Source organism: Drosophila mojavensis, unplaced genomic scaffold (genome assembly GCF_018153725.1).
Source record: "Drosophila mojavensis isolate 15081-1352.22 unplaced genomic scaffold, ASM1815372v1 contig_80, whole genome shotgun sequence".
NCBI lineage: Eukaryota > Metazoa > Arthropoda > Insecta > Diptera > Drosophilidae > Drosophila > Drosophila mojavensis.
This window is the reverse complement of record NW_025318906.1, coordinates 5915483-5937414: the sequence shown is the minus strand read 5'-3', so window position 1 is coordinate 5937414 and position 21932 is coordinate 5915483. Positions and strand designations below refer to the sequence as shown.

The 21932-nt window shown below is 39.1% G+C and overlaps 1 protein-coding gene across 1 annotated transcript in view; it reads left to right on the top strand.

Moving 5' to 3' along the window:
- LOC6578881 overlaps positions 1–21932 on the top strand; it is a 104665-nt gene that overhangs the window by 8316 nt on the left and 74417 nt on the right. The window contains 2 exon segments of the mRNA XM_044011095.1: positions 7731–8888; positions 17089–19003. Of these exon segments, the coding sequence (XP_043867030.1) occupies positions 17557–19003 (1447 nt within the window). The 5' untranslated portion in view covers positions 7731–8888; positions 17089–17556.

Sequence of the window (21932 nt, the reverse complement as noted above, 5' to 3'; positions counted from 1 at the left end):
TCAGACGGTATTAAAAGAATACTAATTTTTTGTTTTTCTTTCTTTTGATAATCTTAATTTGGTTTTTGGTTCTTTAATTTCCAAGGCATTAAAAATAAGAATTTTTTATTATGAGTATTTGTATTATATGAGTAAAAGAATATTGTAAAATAATTCTTAATAATTTTTGTCTGCTTTGGGATGCTCTTATGTTATTTTATCTCTAGTATCTTAAAGATTATGAAAAGCAAACGTACTCAATTTATTATATTTATTTATTATGTATAGAATAAAAATTAGAAATTAATTATAATTTTTTTTTTTTGGTTATACATATGTATTTATTTTTCAATATATGTATGTATTCAGTTTATTAAATAAACTTTATTATATTTATTTATTGTGAATTTCTCTCTCTCTCTCTCTCTCTCTCTCTCTCTTAGAGGCACTTTGTAGTGCATTAAACTCATAAATAGTAATTTTTTAACATATGTCATCCATATTGAGGCATTTTTTATGCAATGCTCCGATGCTGGGATTGTAAACATGAAAAAAAGAAGCAGAATAAGCTTACAATGAATACATGCATTATTCAAGGTTTTGCGGCCAGTGCTTGTTGCGGTTGGCGCTGGCGACACACAGAAAGTTCATAAAATAAATTGCAAATTTAATAAACAAGTAGCCGAGCCCGGCGTCAGCGCTGTGGCAGGGACTTTTGTGGCTTTCGTAATGCTTCGACGGTGCTGGTCCCAACAGTTGCCAGTTGGAAGTTGGCAACGGCAATTAGCTTTAAACACGCCATTAACTGCTTAAATGGCAACATGTGTGTAATGCTCCGGCTCCGGCTCCGGCTCCGGCTACGGCTACGGCTACGGTTGCGGCAATGACTACGGCCACTGCTACGGCTACAGCTCCGGCTGCAGATAGGGACTGCTGCTAGCTTCTAAGTGTGTTCATTATCACCTGCCTGTCTGCCTGTCCGCAGGGAGAGGGAGGCAGCTATCTGATATGAGAGATACTACACACTGTTTGAGAGCGAGAGGGAGAGAGAGAGAGAGCGCACACCCAACGAGCGACCCCACAGCTGACATCGCACAACGCATTCTTAAGTGCTTCATCTTGTCTGAATAACATTAGAGGCAGGCACGCCCCGCTCCATCATGCCGCCTACCCACCTACGTTGATGAACAAAATGAGCTGGCACATTTATGGCAGTCATTTTTGGTGGGTACACAGGCAGCGTGGCATTAAAATAAACCCCACACCACAGCGCACCGCACCGCCACACTCAGAGCCGAGGACTAGACTAGCATACATACCTAATGAACTTGGTGTGGCCTTTCAGTCAGGCCGAGCCCGAGCCCAACTTCTCAGTTCTCAGTTCTCAGCTCACAGTTCTCGTCTCTCGGCAGCTTATTTATGAACGCATCTCGGGCAACACACGGAAAAATGCATATTTATGCCTGCCTCAAGTTTGGGCCCTTTGTATTTATTCACTTTTGCTGGCATTTTTATTGCGCTAATATTGTATACACTCATATACATACATATATATATAAATTATATAAGTATGCCATTCGCAGCTCTAGCGTCTTGCGCTGGAACTTCAAAACGAGTTTGCAAATTAGTTTTCTGCCGCCTGAGAGTTGAAGCTTTTGTGGCATATGCCTCCGTTTCGCATTCGACTTTCGTTCACTCATAATTTGATTACTACTTTGTTAAAGTTTCACAGCTTCAATAATAGAGTAGTGCACCGCACTCATATTTCTCCCTCTCGCTAACCCTCTTTCCCTCTCTTTCTCTGCTTATAACGTGCATATCAATTTGATTGAGCTCAAGTTGTGCACAAAACTCACATGTCAAAGCCAATTTTGCATGCTTCAGTTGATGAATTGATGGATTGACATGTGTTTATCTAACGTATCAAAGATTTATGGGAATTAATTGAGCGTATTTATTCTATGGGGCTTTGACTGCAAGTGATAAATTCTAATTTCGTAATGTGTTTTGAGAAATGGTTTCTTTTTGTATACTATGAAATCGCTTGGGGAATGGGTACACACGTAGCGACTCGGAAAATATATTTTCTAGAGGAAAATCAACATTTGAGCAATTTTCGTAGATTACATTCTCTTTTGCCTGAATTATACAGGGTATTTCACAATTCGTTTATTTCCTGGCACGTTAACATTGATGAATGAATGCTTTGAGCTCTTAATCAAGTTTAAAGATTTATGAACATTAATTGAGTATAAATATTTAATTTTGGAATTTTTAAGGAACGCAATTCCATTGAGAGTTAATCTAGTGTATAATTAGTTGAGTAATACCCCCAATGCTAATTAATTGGAAATTGTTGAAGAGTGCATGACCCTTTGACTAATGATGTGAAATTATTATTATGAAAATGAAGAAAGCAATTAAATTATATACTTACTTTTTAAGTATATTGTGATGATTGCTTTAAAATAATTATATGTATAAAAAAAATAAAAATAAAAATAAAATAAAATAAAATAAAATTAATAAAAATAAAATAAAAATAAAATAATTCAATAAACTAATATATAAATTAATTATAGATTTTTCGATAATATTTTTTTTTTAACAGAGAAAAATAAAAATAATAATTCTAATGATAAAAATTTATAAATATTTTATAGTCATTTTAAAAATGATAAGAAAATTAGATTGTTTTGATTATTTCGAGAAAAATATTAATTTATTTTACATTTAAAAACTTTGGCTTACAATTGTTTCCAATATAATCTTAAACATGTTGAAAATACTAAAAGAAAATAAATAACAGATGCTCGAATTTCTTAGGTAAACGAAAAACATTGAAAAAGCTTTTAAAAATGTTCAATAATAATTTCAAAGAGAATTACGTTTAATTGTGAAAATCTATATTGAAATCGTATAAACAGATTTTAAGAAAATATACAGAAATTATGTTTGAAATGTCTGCGTATGAAATATTTACAAATTGTGGAACAAAAAAATATAATTTCGAAAATCATGGCATAAATAATGTGCCAGAATTTAAATGGTTTGCGCAACAGACATGAATGGATTCATTATCAATACTAATGAGTCGGATACAGATACATGTATGTATGCATACATACATATATATTTATAGCATATACTAATGGAACTTTATAGATCAGTTGCTGTAGCCATAGATGTTTATTTTATGCGAATGCCAATCATTATTATTCACGTTTTTTATTCACATCAATTGGCATTCGATTTCTTTTGTCGTTTCATATCTTTTTTTTGTTCATGTTTTTCTTATCGTTAAATTTGACTTTTCACTGCTGTGATTTTCCACGGCGCTATGAAATTTAACTGTGCTGAATTTTTAGCATTTTCAGGGGTTTGTCGCTGTTGTTGTTGTTGTTGCCGCGTTGCCACGGGTCGTTAGCCTCGGGCGGCACAGAAGAAAAATTCACTTGAACAGCAGCAAAAGCCGCAAATAATTCAAAATGTCAGCCGCAGCAGCAAAAGAAGAAAAATGTCAAGGAATTTTCAGTTGTAAGAAGCAGATCAACTCAACTCGACTCAACTCAACTCGACTCGACTTGACTGGAATTATGTAATGCTCGAATATAAATGAATTGGTTTTTGTGGCTCGGTTTTGTTTATAATTTGTTTATCTAAATTGAATTGTTTATCTAAGCAGCCGCATGTAAACATTAGCCCAAATTGTATTCCTTGCTTTATTTTTTTATGCGTTCCCAATGAAAATCGATTAATGTGCGAATGGGCAACGCGTTCGTTTTGATTTATGGCTTTAGGAAGCACTGGCCAACACACACAGACACGCACGCACACAGACAAAAATTTGCGCATAAAGGGCAATAATGCACAATAGACAAAACATCCATCGATTGTTAAGTAAACAATTCACTGTTTGTTTTAGCTGCATAAAAGTTGTTGTTCAATTTTCGCTTTCATTTTGTTAGCAATTTTATTGATGTTGTTTTGTTGTTCCATCCAGTGCTGCTCGGTTGATCTTGTGGTCGATTTATGTAGTGCACGTTCGCTGAATCTGCTGCTTTGTATACATATTGATTTGGCCATAAATTTACTTAGCGGCTTAACTTTCGTCTTCGTTTTTTTTTTTTTTTTTTTTTTTTTGTATTACTCTTTTATTGATTTTTTGTTGCGAAATTTGCCTAACCTAATGAGCCGAAGCGCTGAGCATAGAAAAAACCGCACAAATGGTAAAGTGCATGGAGCAAAATTGCTGCAAATGTCAGTCGGGCAAAAATTGTAAAAGGACGCCAAAGATGAGGCAACACTTGCCATGCCACAGGACCGGCAACGGCAACGGCAACATCAACAAAGTGCTCTAATAGAGAGGAGGTTGCAACATCAGCAGCAACAGCATCCTCTGCTCGTCTTGGCTGCTGCACAAGGGCAAGTGCACGTGCTTGTTGTTTGTGGGCGTGGCATTGTGTTGACGCATGTTGACGTTGCCTTTGAATGGCATCGTTGTTGCTAGTAATTTGCAATGCTAAAACAACATCAAGTGGCTGCCAACAAGGCAGCTAGGGTAAAAATCTGCTAGAGGAGCCATAGGACGACCTTCGACTCACTTAAAATATTCCATAGCACAATTTCATATTTACTTTCGGCTATCCCATTTAATACTTATCAACCGGCTGGGCAACGGGCACATCTCTTGAGAGCAGTCGCCGCTGCTTCATTAATCAACTAATCTAAAGAGTTTCACGGAAATGAAACTCAAGCAGCGTGAAATGTTGCTAAGTGTTGTTGCTGGCTCTGCTGGCTCTGTTGCTGGGGTTAGGGGTTTGCCTCGTCGTCCTGCTGATATCGTTAACACATTACTCAAAAGTTTTAATGTGTTCAAACTCTAGAAGGGCATACATCAAAGGCATGTGCGTAATGCAATTATCGATATTGTCGGAGCATACTGGTATTGGTGTAACTTGTCTTTCACCCAAGCAAAGGCAAAGGCAGCTCCTCAGAATTTGCAAGTCATAATTGAAATTTGCAGGCTCATTGCCCCAGCGTCAGCGCTTGTTCAGTGCAAAAGTTTAGACAAACAACTTTTAAAATGGAAAAGAACGAGCAGACATCGTGTCAGATTACGTTGTGTCTGCTAGCAAATGTTAAGCAGCTGTTAAACATATTATAGCACACTGTTAAGCTTGAGTTAAGTATGAGTATAAAGCGCATGTTAAGTAGCTGTCAAGTGGCAGCTAAATACCATTCGCAAATAGAACTTTTTAAGTCCTTTGACTGTCATCTAAGCATTGTATATACTTATTTTATTTTTTTTATATATATAAAGAATGAATGAGTGAATTACTTGTTGTTTTACCATCTATTCTCCTATTCATCTGTCATATTTTTCAGAAAGTGCTGAGTTAGATAAATGAATCGAAATATTGAATACAAATGCATAGACCCAACGCTAGATGGCGTTACTATCGCAAACGAAATTTACAGGCGTCAAAGTTTCAGCCGAATAAACCAAAGCTACTCGTCGCGCGGAAGTTTGAGTCGAACGGGTAGGTCATGGCAATCCCAGAGGTCTACTTTGCAGATATCAGTTGAAGCTCTGCTTAAGCTTAGTACTTTTCTGATGGGTTTAAGAAGACGAAGCATCACTGCCTTATGTGGATCCTTCAGAGGCCACTTAACGAACCGGCCGCGTATATACGACTCATGGGATCCGACGAAAAAACTTTTTTCTTCAGTTTTAGAGTTTTGATACCAGCTTCGGACACTACTGAGAAAGACGAATTCGAATTTGAATTTTGGTTTCAAGGCTCACTTTACCTTAACCTTTCTGTAAATCAATCTATATCTACGGTTGCCTTCAATCAAGCCCCTTTGCATTTAAGCTATATTCGTAGCTTCTCAGCTGCCTGCTAATTGAAACATTTCACTGCCAGCGATGACTGTCGAGTTATAAGCTTGCAACATTTAAAAAATGACTTGCAAATTGTATAACGGCATTCAAATACAAACCTTGTTTGTTCTTGGCAGGTGAAAGCAAAGTGCCCCCAATAAAATAACAAAGAGTGTCTGATGTATGCAGTAGACTTTAATCGCATCAAAATATTGAAATTAATCGACGCCTGCATTAAACGTAGGGTCCAGGTCTGGGTGGATTAGGGTTGAATGGCGATGGCCGAGTATCAAATGGATTGCGATCCTCACGATGACGAAAACGCGCCTCGCTCAGGCCCAGACCCAACAGCAGCAGCAGCGGCAGCAGCAACAGTTCACGCAGCTTCAATTGCATCTCGTCTCGTTTGTTGATTGATGCCGCCAAGCTGAGGAGACAGCGCTTTTATAGCAATTGATTCGGTCGGGTATTCACATGGCGATAAGCTCGATGCTTAAAGTGCCGATAAGATGGGGATTTCTTCGACGAATAGAAAAATCACCGAGACTTACTAAGAAGAAAGTGTGTGTGCCAAAGGTCGCAGTTCTGTTGCTTGATTATCAGCAGAGCTGTTAACTGACAGCTGTTTAACATTAGCAGGAACTGTTAGAATAGCTAGCAATTGTTTAGAGCAACATAAAGCCTTATAGCCTTATACTGATCTTATAATGATAACTAAACTAATATAAGACCTCATGTACCATAGTGGGAGTAAAGTGAGGAAGTCTCCCTATATAGACTTATAAGTCAATAGTATATGGTTCTCTAAGGGTTACAGCTAAACAGAACTAACAAGGCGTTAATGAGGCAAGAGTTAATAGCAAACTTTAATGATTAGAGTTTGCTATTAACTCTGCTGATTAATCATATATATTAGAAGAGATTCTTTGACTACATATTTAAATATCACTTCTATAGTTATGTATACTAAATTCATCCACATCATAGTCATACATTTCTATGAAATGTCAATTAGCTGCTGTTCAATTTAAATTTATAATATACAATATGTTAAACAAATACAACCTTTTGTTGGCATTCTAAGCAACTTAGATGTAATTATACCACTCGCACGTCTAAGCCCAAGTCAATGAACTTTTTCAGCTTGGCACACAGGCTTAGCAGGGCTTTAACAGGTTTTCAATTAATTATGCATTATGTGTTCAAACAAATATCAAATTTTGCTCATTTTGTATGCAATTCAATTTGGCTGGAGTGGGAGCGGGGTGGTGTCTAAAACTTAAGCGCATGCTATGCGTAGCTGTTCGCCAAACGCAATTGGGTCAATTTGTTAGCTTTGGCTGCTTTTGGTATTATGCTGGGAATTTGCATTTGCCTGGCATGCGGCTCGTCTTGATATCCCTGCTGACAGGTCTCATAAATAATAATTAGAAATTGGGCTAGCGAAGCCTTCGCATGGAAATGCATTCACCTGGTGTGTGTGAGTGTGTGAGTGTGTGTGTGTGTGTGTGTGTGTGTGTGAGTGTTGACACACACGCTGGTTGGTGTTGTGCGTGTGATGGCATTTATAATTTTAATGCAATTTAATTTGCGACGTTTTTGTGACGCGCCAGTGGGGCGTATGAGTAATCAGCTGGCAGCAGCTACAGCAACAGCATAAGCAACAGCATCGGCATCGGCATCGGCATCGGCTTGAGCAGCACAAGCACCAGCACCAGCAGCAGCAGCAGCATCAAATGCCTCCCACTGCTCAACTGTTGCCAGTTTTATTTGCGTATATTAAAATTGAGTACGCGCAAACATTTCAATGAGTTTCACACACAATATTTTTCTTTCCTTTTTGGCTTTGGCTTTCTATTTTCAGACGGCGGCAGATCCAAGAAAAGCGCTAAGAAAAACACTTGCGAAAATTAGCAGCAGCAACAGTCGCAGCCGCTGCTGCCGCGGCATCGGCGTCAGCGTCAACGTCGGCGTCGGCATCGCCATCGGCCGTGTCAAGCTATAAATAGTGCGCACTGTGCGCGTGACAGCTGGTGGGACAGAGACGGTGACGTCATTTGCCTGGATGGACGCTGTGCTCTGCGGCGACGTCATCAAATCAAACAGCTTAGCAGCTAATTTGCAGCAACAACAACAACAACAACAACACGCTGCTGGCCAAAGCCAATAAACACATCATAGACAAGACATTATCAGATGCTCTCAGCGTGCGGGCCACAAAATGTGCGAAACCAAAACGAATTGATAAGATCAGCTAAATATATATAGACTATTTATATATATACATACCTATATATATATAATAACAATATGCATAGAGTAAACACACGAAGAGCCATGAGAATCGCACGAAAGCACAGCAAGAAAAAAGAACGAAAAGCGGAACAAAAACAAAATTTGTCAAAATAGCAAGTGAAATGCTTACAAGCTGCTGAGCCTCAGTCGAAATTCATCGTCGATCGGCGTCGTTGAATGCCTCGCGCTGCTGCGAGCGTCTTTTCTAGCCTCTCTGCGCGCGTGTGTGTGTGTGTGTGTGCGTGTGTGTGTTTATGTGCGTGTATGTAGATGTAGTGCTGTGCGGTTGAATACATATATGCCCATACATAAAAATAAAAATATTTAAAAAATATATATATATATATAATATATATATTTAATGCGATATCTGGCGCTATACGCGCGTAAAAAGTGGCAAACGAACGCCTCTCCTCCACGCTGGCTAAATCGACTTAAACGAGCTACGAGAAACGCGACACATCAACAACTAAGTAACAAGTAATAAATAAACTAACCGAAAAGCAAAAAGAAACAAATCAACAAGAGCTGAACAAGAAGAGCAAGAAAAACTTAAACGAACGCAAATTGATTTTTGCTGCAAACAAATACACAAATATATAAGTCAATAAATACGTGTCATAAATCATCACGAATAATTTGTGCTAAATCCGTTTCAAAACTTAAAATGTCAACCATAAATTCAAGCAGAGGATTTCATTTAACACAATTGCAGCTGCTCTAAACGGTAAGTACTCTATACACACATACATATGTTCATAGATGCTTGTATCTATATTTTAGTCGAGTAATAAATTAAATCTGTGGGATTTATGACATTTGATTTGCAGCTCGACTTGAGGCTTTTTTGTGTTATGTGCAGGAGCTGTTTCTGAAAGGTTTATCCGCAACTTGAAGTTGGTAGAGCTGGTAGAGTAAGCAAATTTTGATTTTTTACTGCAACGGCAGCAAATTCTTAACGGCAAAGTTTTGGTCGACTTGATATCCTTAATCTGTGCTAACTGCTTTGTTCACATATCCAGCCAGTCTGTCTGACTCTCTGTCTGTCTGTCATGTCTATTTGGCTGTTTCTATTCAAACCAGTTTCGTCGCTTTCAAACTATTCTCATACAACTATGCATAGCTGCACATTTGCCTTTGCCTTGCAGGCAGCACAAAAGTTGCTTCAATTGAATCGTAGCATCAGGGTCTTGTCACTGAAATTCCTTTAAAAAAGGCCTTGAGCAAAAATACTTAAATTAACAAAAAAAAAAATTGCTTATAATTTTTATTTGAATTATAATCAACTAAAACATGTTGACAAACATGTAAAAAATTTATAAAAATTGACAAACTGAAATATTTCAATATTGCTAATTCTCTAATGAAATCTTAATCATTTATGGATAAATAAATACATATAAATATGTAAATGAATAATTATAGGTATGTATATATATACATACATGTTTAAATTATGAGTTTTACCATTAGCAAAACAATTATTAATTAGCGTTTCTTTTTTTTTTTTTTTTTTTTAATTCATTATTTTGAGGAGATTTCAGAGTCAGTCTGAATAAGAAGAGAATATTTTTTTATTTTTATTATTATTTTTTTATTTTAAGTATCATATATTTTGTATGCAGGCTGCACTCTTGCAAATTAAACGTCTTTCAGACACTTTTCTAAGCCATATCTAGACAGTAATGTAAATTACTGAAAAGTTGAGTAAAACTAAATCTGCAGCTATTATTTTAATGAATTGGATGGAAGGCAAACTAAATCTAGTTTTTTGAGTTGCCTAGAAAGCAAAGTAAACTCTGATGCAACAATGTTTCTTAATTGACAAGATTTTTAAATATTTTTTTTTGTCATCTTGATGTGCTCGGCAATTTTATAGTTCAGAAATGAAGTGCTGCTGGATAAGTATAAAATTTGAATGAATATATAGTGTGAGATCTCACTGAAGAGAATACCTAGAGAATAAAATGTACGTACGTGCGTACTGCTGCCTGTTAGGTTGGCTGACAGGCAATTTGTATGGTTTGCTAGTCTGCTTAAGCCTCAATGGCTGTGCTTTGAAATTTTTTCCAAGAAATCCTGAAATTCTCATGACTTGTCTAGCAAGTCTAAAAATTAGGCATTGAATTTTAAACAGAGAATGAGAGGAGGCTAAAGTTAAGATTTGATTTTTGTCATGTGTAATTTTTTCTACAGCAATATGAGAAATTATATTTAGAAAAGTTATGTAGAAATTTAAAAAGAATTTTATACACATAAATATAAAAATAAACCAATTTTTTATCATAATTTATCTATATAATTATATTTTTCTTGGAAAAAAAGCTTCCATGCAGCTCAGCTTCGCTCAACTCAAATTTATTGAGAATAAATATTTACATGACAATTTCAGGCTAGATAATTGACATACGCATTTTTGGGCCATTAGGAGTGAAAGCATTTGCATTTTTGACAGCCAATCAATCAGTTGGTTGACCTTATAAATGACCTGTCTAATTAGCCAAATGCGTTTTGGCCTTTTGTCTAAGTCAAAATGTGGCTATTTCCGTGTAAAAAAGGGCTCAAGACTTATTCACTTATTTATGTACAAATATATGATAGCGAAACGTGCCACGGTAATAGGCTTTGTGTGTTAGACATGGAGAGAGGGAGAGAAAGATGGAGAGAGTGAGAGAGAGAGAGAGGGGAAGAGTGTGTGTGGGAGGTGTAGCATAAGCCTACGTTGATTCAAAACGGGCTCACGCGGCGCATACACAATTTGTGTGCCACTGCCGCTTCCTGTGGGGTTTCTCTGCTCTCTCTCTATCTCTTTCCCTCTCCCTCGCTCTCGCTCTCCCTCACTGTGCATGTTTGTCTGCATGAATGTTTTCATAAATTGAGTTTGCTTTTTTCGACAGCTCCTTTTGTTAGGGGTTGACACCGACAGCGCTCGCTCGCCATCACTCGCCCACCCCCAGTCCCGCTGAGCGCCCCCCTACGCCTTGCCTCTTTTATGCATATATACTACCTGTCATTATTCATTGCGATGCGACTTTTGTGTCTGTTGCTGGCGTCCGTTGTGCCGCGTCAAAGCTGCGCATTTCAATAAGGGAATTATGAGCTATTAGGCATATATATATGTTATATTATAACAAAAATAAAATACAGCTATTAGGAACCTGCTGGCTCATTGTTATGCACGCTAAGAATTGTGTGCTTGAGGGCGGCTTACGCAATTGATTAGCCTGAGATGCTTTGCTGTGAAGTAGTTGTGCTTGTAGGGCGCAAAGCATTTCAGGAATTTTGTTTTATTTATGTACATGCATACATATACATATATGCAATAGAACACAGAAAACTTGCTTAATTTATGTGCACAAGTTCAATGTAATAAAAATAAATATAACACATGTGCAAAGAGCAATTGCAATAGCTTCAGCTCAAGCTATATGGGCGCACTGCCATCCCATCTAGTTACGTGTGTGTGTGTGTGTGTGTGTGAATCTGTGTATCTGGGTCTTTACAGTGCCCCCTCGTACCTTGACAATGCACTTGAGTCAAGTTTGCTTCCTCTCTGCCCAGGTTGCCGAGCTGCTTGGCTGCCAATGCAAAGGCTGCCAAAATTGCATTGAGCGACAGCTTGGTCGCGTCAGGGGTATCAAAAGGGGGTGGGGGGAGGGTGTGTGCGGGTATGGGCGCATGGGCGTCCGGCAGACGCCCAAGCATGATACGAGCAGCATGTAGCAAGCAGCTGAAGCAGAAACAACAACAGCAACAACAACAACATCAACAACAACTACAACAACAACTACAGCTACAACAACTGCGGCAGCTGCAGCAACCAACGCGCACTGCTTGTTTATTTATTTATAACATTTTGTTTGCTGCTCGTTGCCTCGTCGCCTGCTGTTTGCTGTCGCGTTTCCTGATTATGATCCACCCCTGCCATTGTGGGGTATATTGGCTGGGTCATTAAACATGCCCAACACATGGCGTCCAAACTGTCTGTCAGTGTTCGCATTTTATATGCAACTGCAGGCTGTCTAATAATGTCTTAACTAGTTCTAAATTTAGTTTGACATAGTAAGTGCATCTGCGGAATGATTGAATCGAATGGAATGAGGAATGGAATAAGCTAAAGGTATTTCGATATTTCGATATATATTTGAAATATTGCAAGGTATAAGTGAAACGAATAATTAGAATGTGCCGAATGATATTTGTTTTGTGATTCATTTTAAATGCATCTCGGATGATTGTGTTAATGGCCATGAATGAAAGTGATGAAAGAGAATGATGTTAATGATGACTTTGTATTGGACTTGATTTTATGAGGGAGTGAAATGAAAAACTTTGAATAATATAAATGAAATTTATGGTGTTCATATAGTAAATCATTTTGAAGGGATGATGGGCAAAATGGCAACAATTTGTTTTATGAGGTAATGGTACTTTGAATGGACTGAAAAAGATAGAGTTTTTAATTTGAATGTGTTTATTTAAAAAACTTATGATTCACTTTATAATTTTTAAATTCATATACAAGAATTATTTATTATGCAGTTGATTTTCTAAATGATTCATTTGAGGTGAATTGTAGATTCTGAATGCATGAAGAAAGTATGAGTTCAATTCACGTAAATGATTCATTATGAATACACACAAAATAGAAAAACATATCAATATATATGCAAATAATTTTTATTTTATTTTAATTTTTATTTCCTGCTTTTTTCAGGAGATTAAAATTTCTTAATTTTATAATTCCTTTATATCCCGCTTTACTTTAACAAACACGAATGAATTCAATTTGAAGATTAATATGTTAATTCAATTGCATATTCGAATAATTATGAATTTAACGGAAAACGTAAACTGAGAAACTTTTTGCTCAATAGCTCGTTTGATTGTATTTCAAAAAGTGTCGGACTCTGGACGAAGTTTGCTTTATTTGATGCAACATAAAATTCATTAAAAAGTTTTTCTGTATAAAAATAATGAGAGTGTGAGAGCTGAAAAACTGGTGGGAATATTGAATTTCCCAGTCGTAGCCTGAAATACAAGCGTATGAAAACTTTTTGTTGGGCTTGTTTCTCTGATTGGAAATGAAAGATGAGAAAAATTTGCTTGTTAATGCTGGAGTCACTTTGTTTGCTAGGACAACAAGGCTCAAATGCTTAACTATAAACACGGTAAATATATTGTTATAGCATACGTATATATTTCAGTGTATTTGCTCTTCGTTGAGCTCTATAAATTTGTTTTCCTTGCCTGTTTTGAATTCATTTTCATGCTGGGCTTGCCATGAATGATAAGCGCAAGTACTTCAAAGTAGCTAACGGGCTGCCAGTCTGCCACAGCCCGCCTCTGCACCTGCCTCTGCCACTGCCTCTGGCACCTCTTGCCACCCTCTGCAGCCGTTTCTCAATTGTTGCCCCACTGTCGGTCGCTGTGGGGCTGTCAGTGCCATTGTCAGACAGCGTCAGATTGGTTCATTGTTTTTATTATTATTTCTTCTTTTTCTTTCGTTTTTGTATTTGTTGTTCTTTTTGTAGTTAATTAATTTTATATACTTACCGTTGCACTTTTATGGCACAAACAAATTGCTGCAGCCCAAAGGCGTTTGTCATTGTTGTTGTTGTCGCAGTTCGTTGCTGCTGTTGTTGTTGTTGTTGTTGTTGTTGTTGTTGTTGTTGTTGTTGTTGTTGCTTGTGCATTCCATAAATTGGCTTCCACGTGGAGCTTTGCTTTATGATATGGCCATCTGGCGTATTGGATAAATCGTATACCTTACAGAGTTGCTCTCTGTTAACCTTTTGACATCGAAAGCTTTCAGTTTCCATTTTTCCACTCCCCTTTTCCACTCTAATACATTCCTGTACATCATGCCGCACCGCTCTAAGCATGATTGATCAATGTTGACAGATTTAACGAGCTGCTAAAGTGCTGCAAAACAATTCAATTATCGGAGCGTGTGTGTGTGTGTGTGTGTGTGTGTGGGTGGGTGTGTTAGTGAGTGAGTGCTGCTGCTACTGGGCAAATGGAAGGTAAACATTTGCATATATATGCTTAACCTTTTTATAACCTGCTGCAAATGCATCATCGGTCTTACATCATCTGGAACATGATTATCAGCAGCTGGCAACATCATGATGAGCTATGGAACTACTGGGACACACTGAGAGTATGTGTGGGAATGTGCTTTGAAGCTAAAAGTTGTCGATGTATATAAGGTGGTGTATATGCCCATATAAGAAAGTCAGGAGGAAGCAATGCGAAGCCTAAATCATGCAATTTAGCTATCGATTTCATTGATTTGCGACGCGCTGCGATGCATTTTCCATTTTCTATATATATGAGGTCGCGCTGTCGTCTTTATTTAATAATCATGTATGCATTCACCAGTTGAAAATATCCAGTTTATATAGCTAAGTTACATGTGGATCACCCACAAAGTGCTTTGAATAAGTTGCTAGAGTCTAAATTTGGAGTTTTCTAGCTGTTAAATATATATATTATTCCTTATTCAGGAAAATTCCTCTTTTCACAAATATCTAAAGCATAATTAGATCAAAACTACAATACTGCTTATAGTTTTCTCATTAATATTTCATATTTAATTAATTTTCAATGAATTTCATGGCCCCTGAACGCCCATTATGCAGTCGGTTGGATCCCATTGCAATGTGCTTACTTATTCCATTTAGTTTGCCACGTTTTTAGTTGCAATGCCTGGCATTTAGGTGTGTGTAATTATTTATGTGTGTGCTGACCTGCCACACATTTCACACGGCTCTCACACACACACGCACACATTGACAGGCATTGCAGCTTATAAATAATTCAGTTTGTATTTCAATTGCGTGATTTCGTTACCCTTCAGAAAAACGAGAAAAAAAAAAGAAAAAGAATAAACTGAAATGAAAATATTTTCATCATTTATAGCGGATTCATTTATTTATTTATTGATGCATATTCGGGTTTTGCTTTCTCTCTGCTTTCTCTTCTGGTATTCAGCGATTGCAAGGTCCCTGTTGTCAGCTTATGACAATACGAATTTAATCGCTCTCTGGGCTGCTGTTGCTGCTGCTGTCTGTGCGTAATGCGATTTCAATGCCGTCTAGATTTCAGCTGGCCATTGGCCAAAAAGTATCTCAATATTACTTAAGTTTGCGCTCGTCTTGTTTATGTAGCCAGAGGTTAGCCAGGTCTTTGCCATAAATTTCTGTAGATGAAGATGCCGAAGCATTTGAAAAGTAATTTATAGTTAATAATGGTCTTTAGTAAGTGATTTGTGATTACTTTATCTCTTTTTTTGATTTATCATGTGAATTGCAATTTAGTTGGGCATTAAGTCAGTGATGGGAAATAAATATATAGAGATGATTTTGTTTTTCGGTTGTTAAGGGTTAGTTTAGTTAGATTGAAGAATATTTATAAGAAATGTTTTTTTTTTTTTTTTTTTTTTAGCTTTTAGTTTTATATTCCGTTTTGATTAGTTTAGCTAATATTTCTACTGTACTAGCTATAAAATTTAATTAAAGTTAGCTAGTCTTAGCTGCATTTCTCCTCCCACCTCTAATTATTACTCAAAAATCTAACTTCATCTTGCCAGCTAGCCAAATTAAATTCTAGAATTTTCCCATTTTTAAAGAGCTTCACACTCTAGCTTTATCTTGCCAGCTATATATCATCTTGACAGCTTTCCATCTAACCCTCAACCAATTATCACATTTTACACTCAATTTGCTCACAGTTGGCTCAGCTTTTCCTTTAGCACTCTAATTAATTTGGCTCATCAATTTTCTAATAGCCGCTCAGCGTGATAATAACAAACTCTTCATGCGCGTAGCTTCACTCTTGGCTAAGTACATAATTTCTGTTAATTTTTGTTCAGAACCATTATTTGGCTCTTAACTAACTGGGCTAAGCACGCATTATGCTCTGCGGCCCCTTGTCTGCGTTTAGGCCTTCATATTTTGGCAGACATGTGAGAGAAAAGTTGGGCCGAACTTTTGTTTTGCCAACTGCCAGCAAAGTTGGTCCAGCAGCTGCTCCCGGCTGTCCCAAATCCTGCTGAGAGCATATCACTCGCAACATCTAGCATCATCTAGCAGCATCCTCTCGCCACTCGCTGTTCAATTCGAATGTTAAACAATTTAATGAGCACGAAAATTGCTGCGAAATGCGAATTGCGAAATTCTAAATAATTCATTTATGTTTTGTGGTCAAAGTTTTTGTTTTTATTCATTTCCATTACGCCCGACAGACGATGTTCAATTAAACTGAGCACAATCAATGCTTTAATTAGTGAAAACATCCTGCAGACATGTGGCGTAGATGAAATTGACTTGTTTGACTGTTTGAAGTTTATTTGACTCTGAAAAGCTTTTGATCTTCATTTAATTAAATTGTTCTTCTAGTTGAGCACTTTTTGGACATTTATACCAATGTGTGTTTGTTTGCTATAAATGAGCACGTTTCCTGCATAGTTTATCTTCGGAATTTCATTATTAGTTGAATTGTTAGTTCTCTGAGCTAGCTGACAATTGGCTTCTCAATTTGAAATATGAATTCTTCGTTGTAGTTTAAGAATATTATATAATATTATTTTAATTAATTAAAATATTCGCCTTTGTTTAAGACTTTAAGAAAAATCAAGCTGGAAGTCAATGAAACGTTTGAACATAACTTTTATTTTATATTGAGAGCCAATTATAATATTTTGTATATGCCCACATATGAGATGAAATATTGTGTAAGCTTACAGTTTAAAACACTGCACATAAAAATAAATTACAGGGTATTTTATTGTTTACATCCCGGCAAATTGCAAAGCCAAAACTAAATAATAATTTATAATTATTATTTAATCTCTTTAATTCCACTGTGAACTCTAACTAATTACTCTCTCTCTCTCTCTCTCTCTCTCCGTCTCTCTCTTACAGTTATTGCCAGCATGCAACGCACTAAATGACAACACGATCCCAAAAAGTTCGAACTCGTTTTGTGATAAACCCAAGTTGAATCAAGTACGCGCCAATTATAGTTTAACATAATTTCTTCTTCTATCTATATTTATACATATATATTTATAGTATAAATACTTAATTACTATACGTAACTCTTTTTAGTTTACTGAGACTTTGAGACAGAACAAAACACAACATTATAAAAGACAAATTGACGACACACTGCACTAACTAGAAGAAGAAGAAGGAGAAGAAGCAGGACAACAATAATAAGCAAATAACACAAAAAGACAAGTCCGACCCTCTCGAACCGCTAGTAGTTAACCACGTTTAGTTAAGCGCTTTATGAACTTTGTTAGCCTTATAGTGTTAAGGACTTAGCCCGAGTGCGCTCTGATCAGATTCATAGCGTGTTGCCATCATGTCACATGGCGACATTGAGGAATGTACGTAATATATCCCGCCGATGAGCTCATCTTAATGACCTATGGTTTCTATGCACCACGTGTGAAACCGCGTCCCACACTCGACTGCCTGCGTGAACCGCTCATACCCATCGAGGTCCCAGCGAGATCAGCGAGACCCGTCGGCATCTTGGCCAACAGTGCAGCCAACGCCAGTTCCAGCTTCAGCCATCACAACTTTATTGGCGCCGCCGCCACCAGCTACACAAACGACTCGACGCGACCCACCGAGTGGTTAGCGGCCGCCGTACAAGCGCCCAATCCGTCACGCATTCCCACAGCACCGCCCAACTCGCCGCACCGCCAGCCACCTAGTGTTAACTTTTTTAGCTTTGAGCAGGAGACGCCGTTGCAGCAGCAGCCAGAGCCAGAGCCGGAGCCGAAGCCGCAGCCAGAGCCGCCAATATTGCCAATTGGTGTGCAATCAACGCAGACACAGAGCCTGCCGCCGACGCCGACGCGACGCACCTCACGCGCCTCGCTAACCCACTCGAATCACAATTCCGGTGGTGGCAGCAAACGCTCGAGCGTGCGCAGCAATCGTTCACAGGCGCCGTTGACGCCGCTGCTGCCACATCAGCGACCGCTGAGCACGTCCATGTATAATGACGCCAGCATGCAAGGAGGCGGCAATCCCAGTGCATCTGGACGTGCACCATTCCAACGCAGCAGCGCCTACGACGAGGACTCACGTCTGATTGACTATGGAGCTGCAGGCGCTGCAGCGGGCGGGGCAGGCGGCGCAGTCGGAGCGACTGGCGCTCTGGTTGATGCCCGTTCGCGCAGTCCCAGCATCTTCCTGGAGCCACCCTCACCAGATCCCACGCACGCACACTTCGGCCCCGGCTGGGGTCGACCCATGTCGCCCATGGACCTGCCACCAGAGTGCTCCAGCAGCAGCCTGGCCAGCAAATCGCCAACGAGCAGCAAATCTCGTTTGCGGCCCAAGCTCCACATACCATTGGGTCGACTGGGTCGCTCCACTTCCTCGGATACGCGCGAGAGCAATCGCCTGCGCGAAGATGTTCATGTGCATGTCGAGAATCCGGTCTTCAGCAGCGAGAATCTGCGCCAGAACAACTTCGATGCATTCTTCGAGGCACGCGAGCCGGTCATCAAGCTGCAGCCGCGCAGCCCGAACGCAGCGTCGCCGGACGGACGCGGCTACTCGCCCCCCCTGGAGAGATATGCGGGTGTCTATGACTCACCGCGTACGCGCACTCCGGCTGGCAGTGCGGCCGGCGGGGGCGGGGGTCTGTTTGCGCGCTCACCGCGGGAGGATCGGGAGCGTGCGCTCAATGCGCGCTCCCGCAGCGCAGACAATTGGGATGAGGCGGCTGGCGGTGCGGCGGGCGGGGCGACCGGCGGGGCCGGCAGCAGCAGTGCCGGTGCTGGTGGTCGGGCTGGTGGCGGCGCGCACTCCAAAGGTGACAGGTGCCCCCAACAAATCTATTCTCTCACAAGCTAATCAAATTGTTTACAGTTCGTTCTTATGCCGCTGCTGCCGCTGCCGCTGCTGCTAAAAGAAAAACAAAAATTTACTCGTTGAAAAAGTTGTTGCATACAACAAATGTCTGTTCATTCGTTTGATTGATTGATTGATTGAGAACTGCATAATCAGCCAATGCGCTGCAAGTTTTCTCGCTGTGCAGTCGTTGACAATATTTTGATGCCGCTTGTCAGAAAAAAATGAAGTTCTTGCAGGATTTATATGCGCGAGTTTGTTAAATCAAGTGTTCAGACAGAAGAAGAAGAAGATTTTCAAAAGACTTATTCATAAGAAGGCTAACTCAAAGAAGAAGATATTAGGGACACTTCAAGTAAGATCTTTTTATTAAAGGTGAATTATTTAAAGACCTTAAGAAAAACTATGAATAAAACTATTAATAAAGACGGATAACTGTGAAAGGACTCTTTAAGGCTAATGTGAATCATTAGATGAAAATTTGATAAATATTTAACTGAAAAAATATTATTAAAAAAAAAAAAAAAAAAAAACATTTTAATAGGACTCTAATAGGCATTATTATTTGAAGTAGGAATTACCAAGTCGCAATATCAATGGGCTGCCACCTTTAAAAAAAATCAAATTTTATTCAGCTTTCATTTCTTCAAATTATATTTTATGTCAAATCAAATGAATTGAAATGAATTATGGCTGACTTTTAGTTAAAGCCGATTGAAGTGAAAGTTTCTTCATTGTCTGAAATTCAAACCAGCCTTCAATATATTATCTAAGACCACAAATACTCTGGCGTCTTACATAAACAAAGTTTCACTAAGTAAACTCCTTAGAGTTTTCTACAAATTTTCTTTGGCTTGGTAAATAGTTCAGAGCTGCAAGTGGCTCAACAAGTTTCTTGCAGTTCTGAGTGTCTGACTAGTTAAAGCTCTTCCATACGATATAGATATTTAAAAGTTTTGGGGTTAGATTTTGTTGAAACTAAAGAGGTCTGGGCTAAGTAGCTAAAATTGGTATACATATGAAACATTTTAAGTCTCAGTTTCGAATCTTAAACTCTTTAAATAAAAAATCTAGTCTAGGCAATAAATACGCTGTAAGAATTGTTGCAATTCACATAGACAAAACTGCAAGAACTCACAGACTAAACAAGTCAGACGTCAGGCACAAGAAAAAAAAAAAAAAAAGTGGAAATATGTTGAAAAAGAAGGAAAACAGCGCATTAGTAATTCCTGCAAGGATATGCAAGCTATTCGCATGCCAAACTTGAGTTATTTTTCATATTTTCTTACACGTTTGCATAGTTACCGTTACCTTTTATGAGCGAATGAATAATATGAAAACAAGAAAATCTTCAACTAAATATGGAACGCGTCGAGCTGCCTTCCGCCGCTTGACTTTAACTCAAATCCGGGCTGACTGCCTGTCGTCTTATCCTAATTCTTATCACACATGTACCAATCTCCGTTCTCCTCGTTCTTCGCCTCTTGCATGCAAAGTGGATTATGTGCATGCTTGCATATGCTTCGTACATATAGACACACACACACACATTTATACTCACACTCACACACATACATGCACTCACACGTGGGTGAGGCTTAACCTTGCATTGCGTGGCGCGAGGCGGGGCCTGAGGAGCTGTTTTGGAGCGCGTGTTTTTCCACTTGGAAATGGGCACGCACATAATTCCTTGGCAAATGCAAGTGCGAGTGCTTACAAAGGGCAAACTAGCAAAAGGAGGCATGCTGCACATCCTGCCGTCGCAGTTGCAGCTGTTGCTGGCGTAGCCAAGCTTAGCAGCGCATGAAGTGTAATCAACAACATTTGGCGCGCATCCTGGGCGCCAGGAGTTGGCCGCACGTGAGCACGCGACGGCTCAAGAATCCAGTTGTCGCCCACTTGGAATTCATTTAAAAGTTCAGAGCGTAGCAAATTTGATGACCAGCAGGAGTAGCAGCTATCAACTGAAACTAAATCAACAGCGTGTTAGACGTGATCCGAGCTGCTGCTGCTGCCACTGCTGCCACAGGATATTGTGTGTGGCATGCCCTTGGCTTATGTGCAGTCGAGTTGCCACATGCAATGGCGTCATTCAATGCGGCTAAATAATTGCCGTAGCATACTTTTGTGGGCGAGCAAATGGAACGAACGCAAATAAAATCACACTCATACGCCACGTGTGCTACTAAGGGTTGCGTGTGTGTGTGTGTGTGTGTGTGTGTGTGTGTGAGTGAGTGTGGTCAAACAATTGGACAGCTAAAAAGCTGAAACTCTTGAGCACTCTAAACCGAATGCCCCCAAATGCCTTTTTAGCCGTAGCAGCAGAAATAGAAGCCGTTACGCTTCATTTATCGATTGAATTTGAAATGAGCCTCAATTGGATAGCCTCGACAATGTCTTGGCAGCCACGAGGCGGCTGTGTTGCTTTGTTGACTTTTGTAATGGGCGCCCAAGCACTTGAAATTTCCGTTTGCTCAACTGACAAATACAACAAACAAACGGAATGGATGCAAACCGAAGGCCCACGTCAGGGCCCGGCTCATTATTTATGCATAAATATGAGAGGCAGCGATTTGCTGCCGCCCACTTGGTGGGCGTGCACAGATGTCTGGCACGTCAGCCGCAACCAACCTGGCTGCCACACACCCCCCACACACACACCCACACACGAAGGTAGAAGGCGAGAGAAAAAAAATAAGGAATTATTAAAGCTGGGCCCAGAGCTAGGGTAACTGCGGGAGACGACGCCGACGATTCCAACTGTTTCATTACGAGCTATTTATTTACTTATTTTCCTACAGATTTGTTGTTTTTCATTTATTAAATTTGTTGCGTTACGATTTGATTGGAGATTTGATTAAATTGATATGAAATTAATTTTGTTTGCGTTT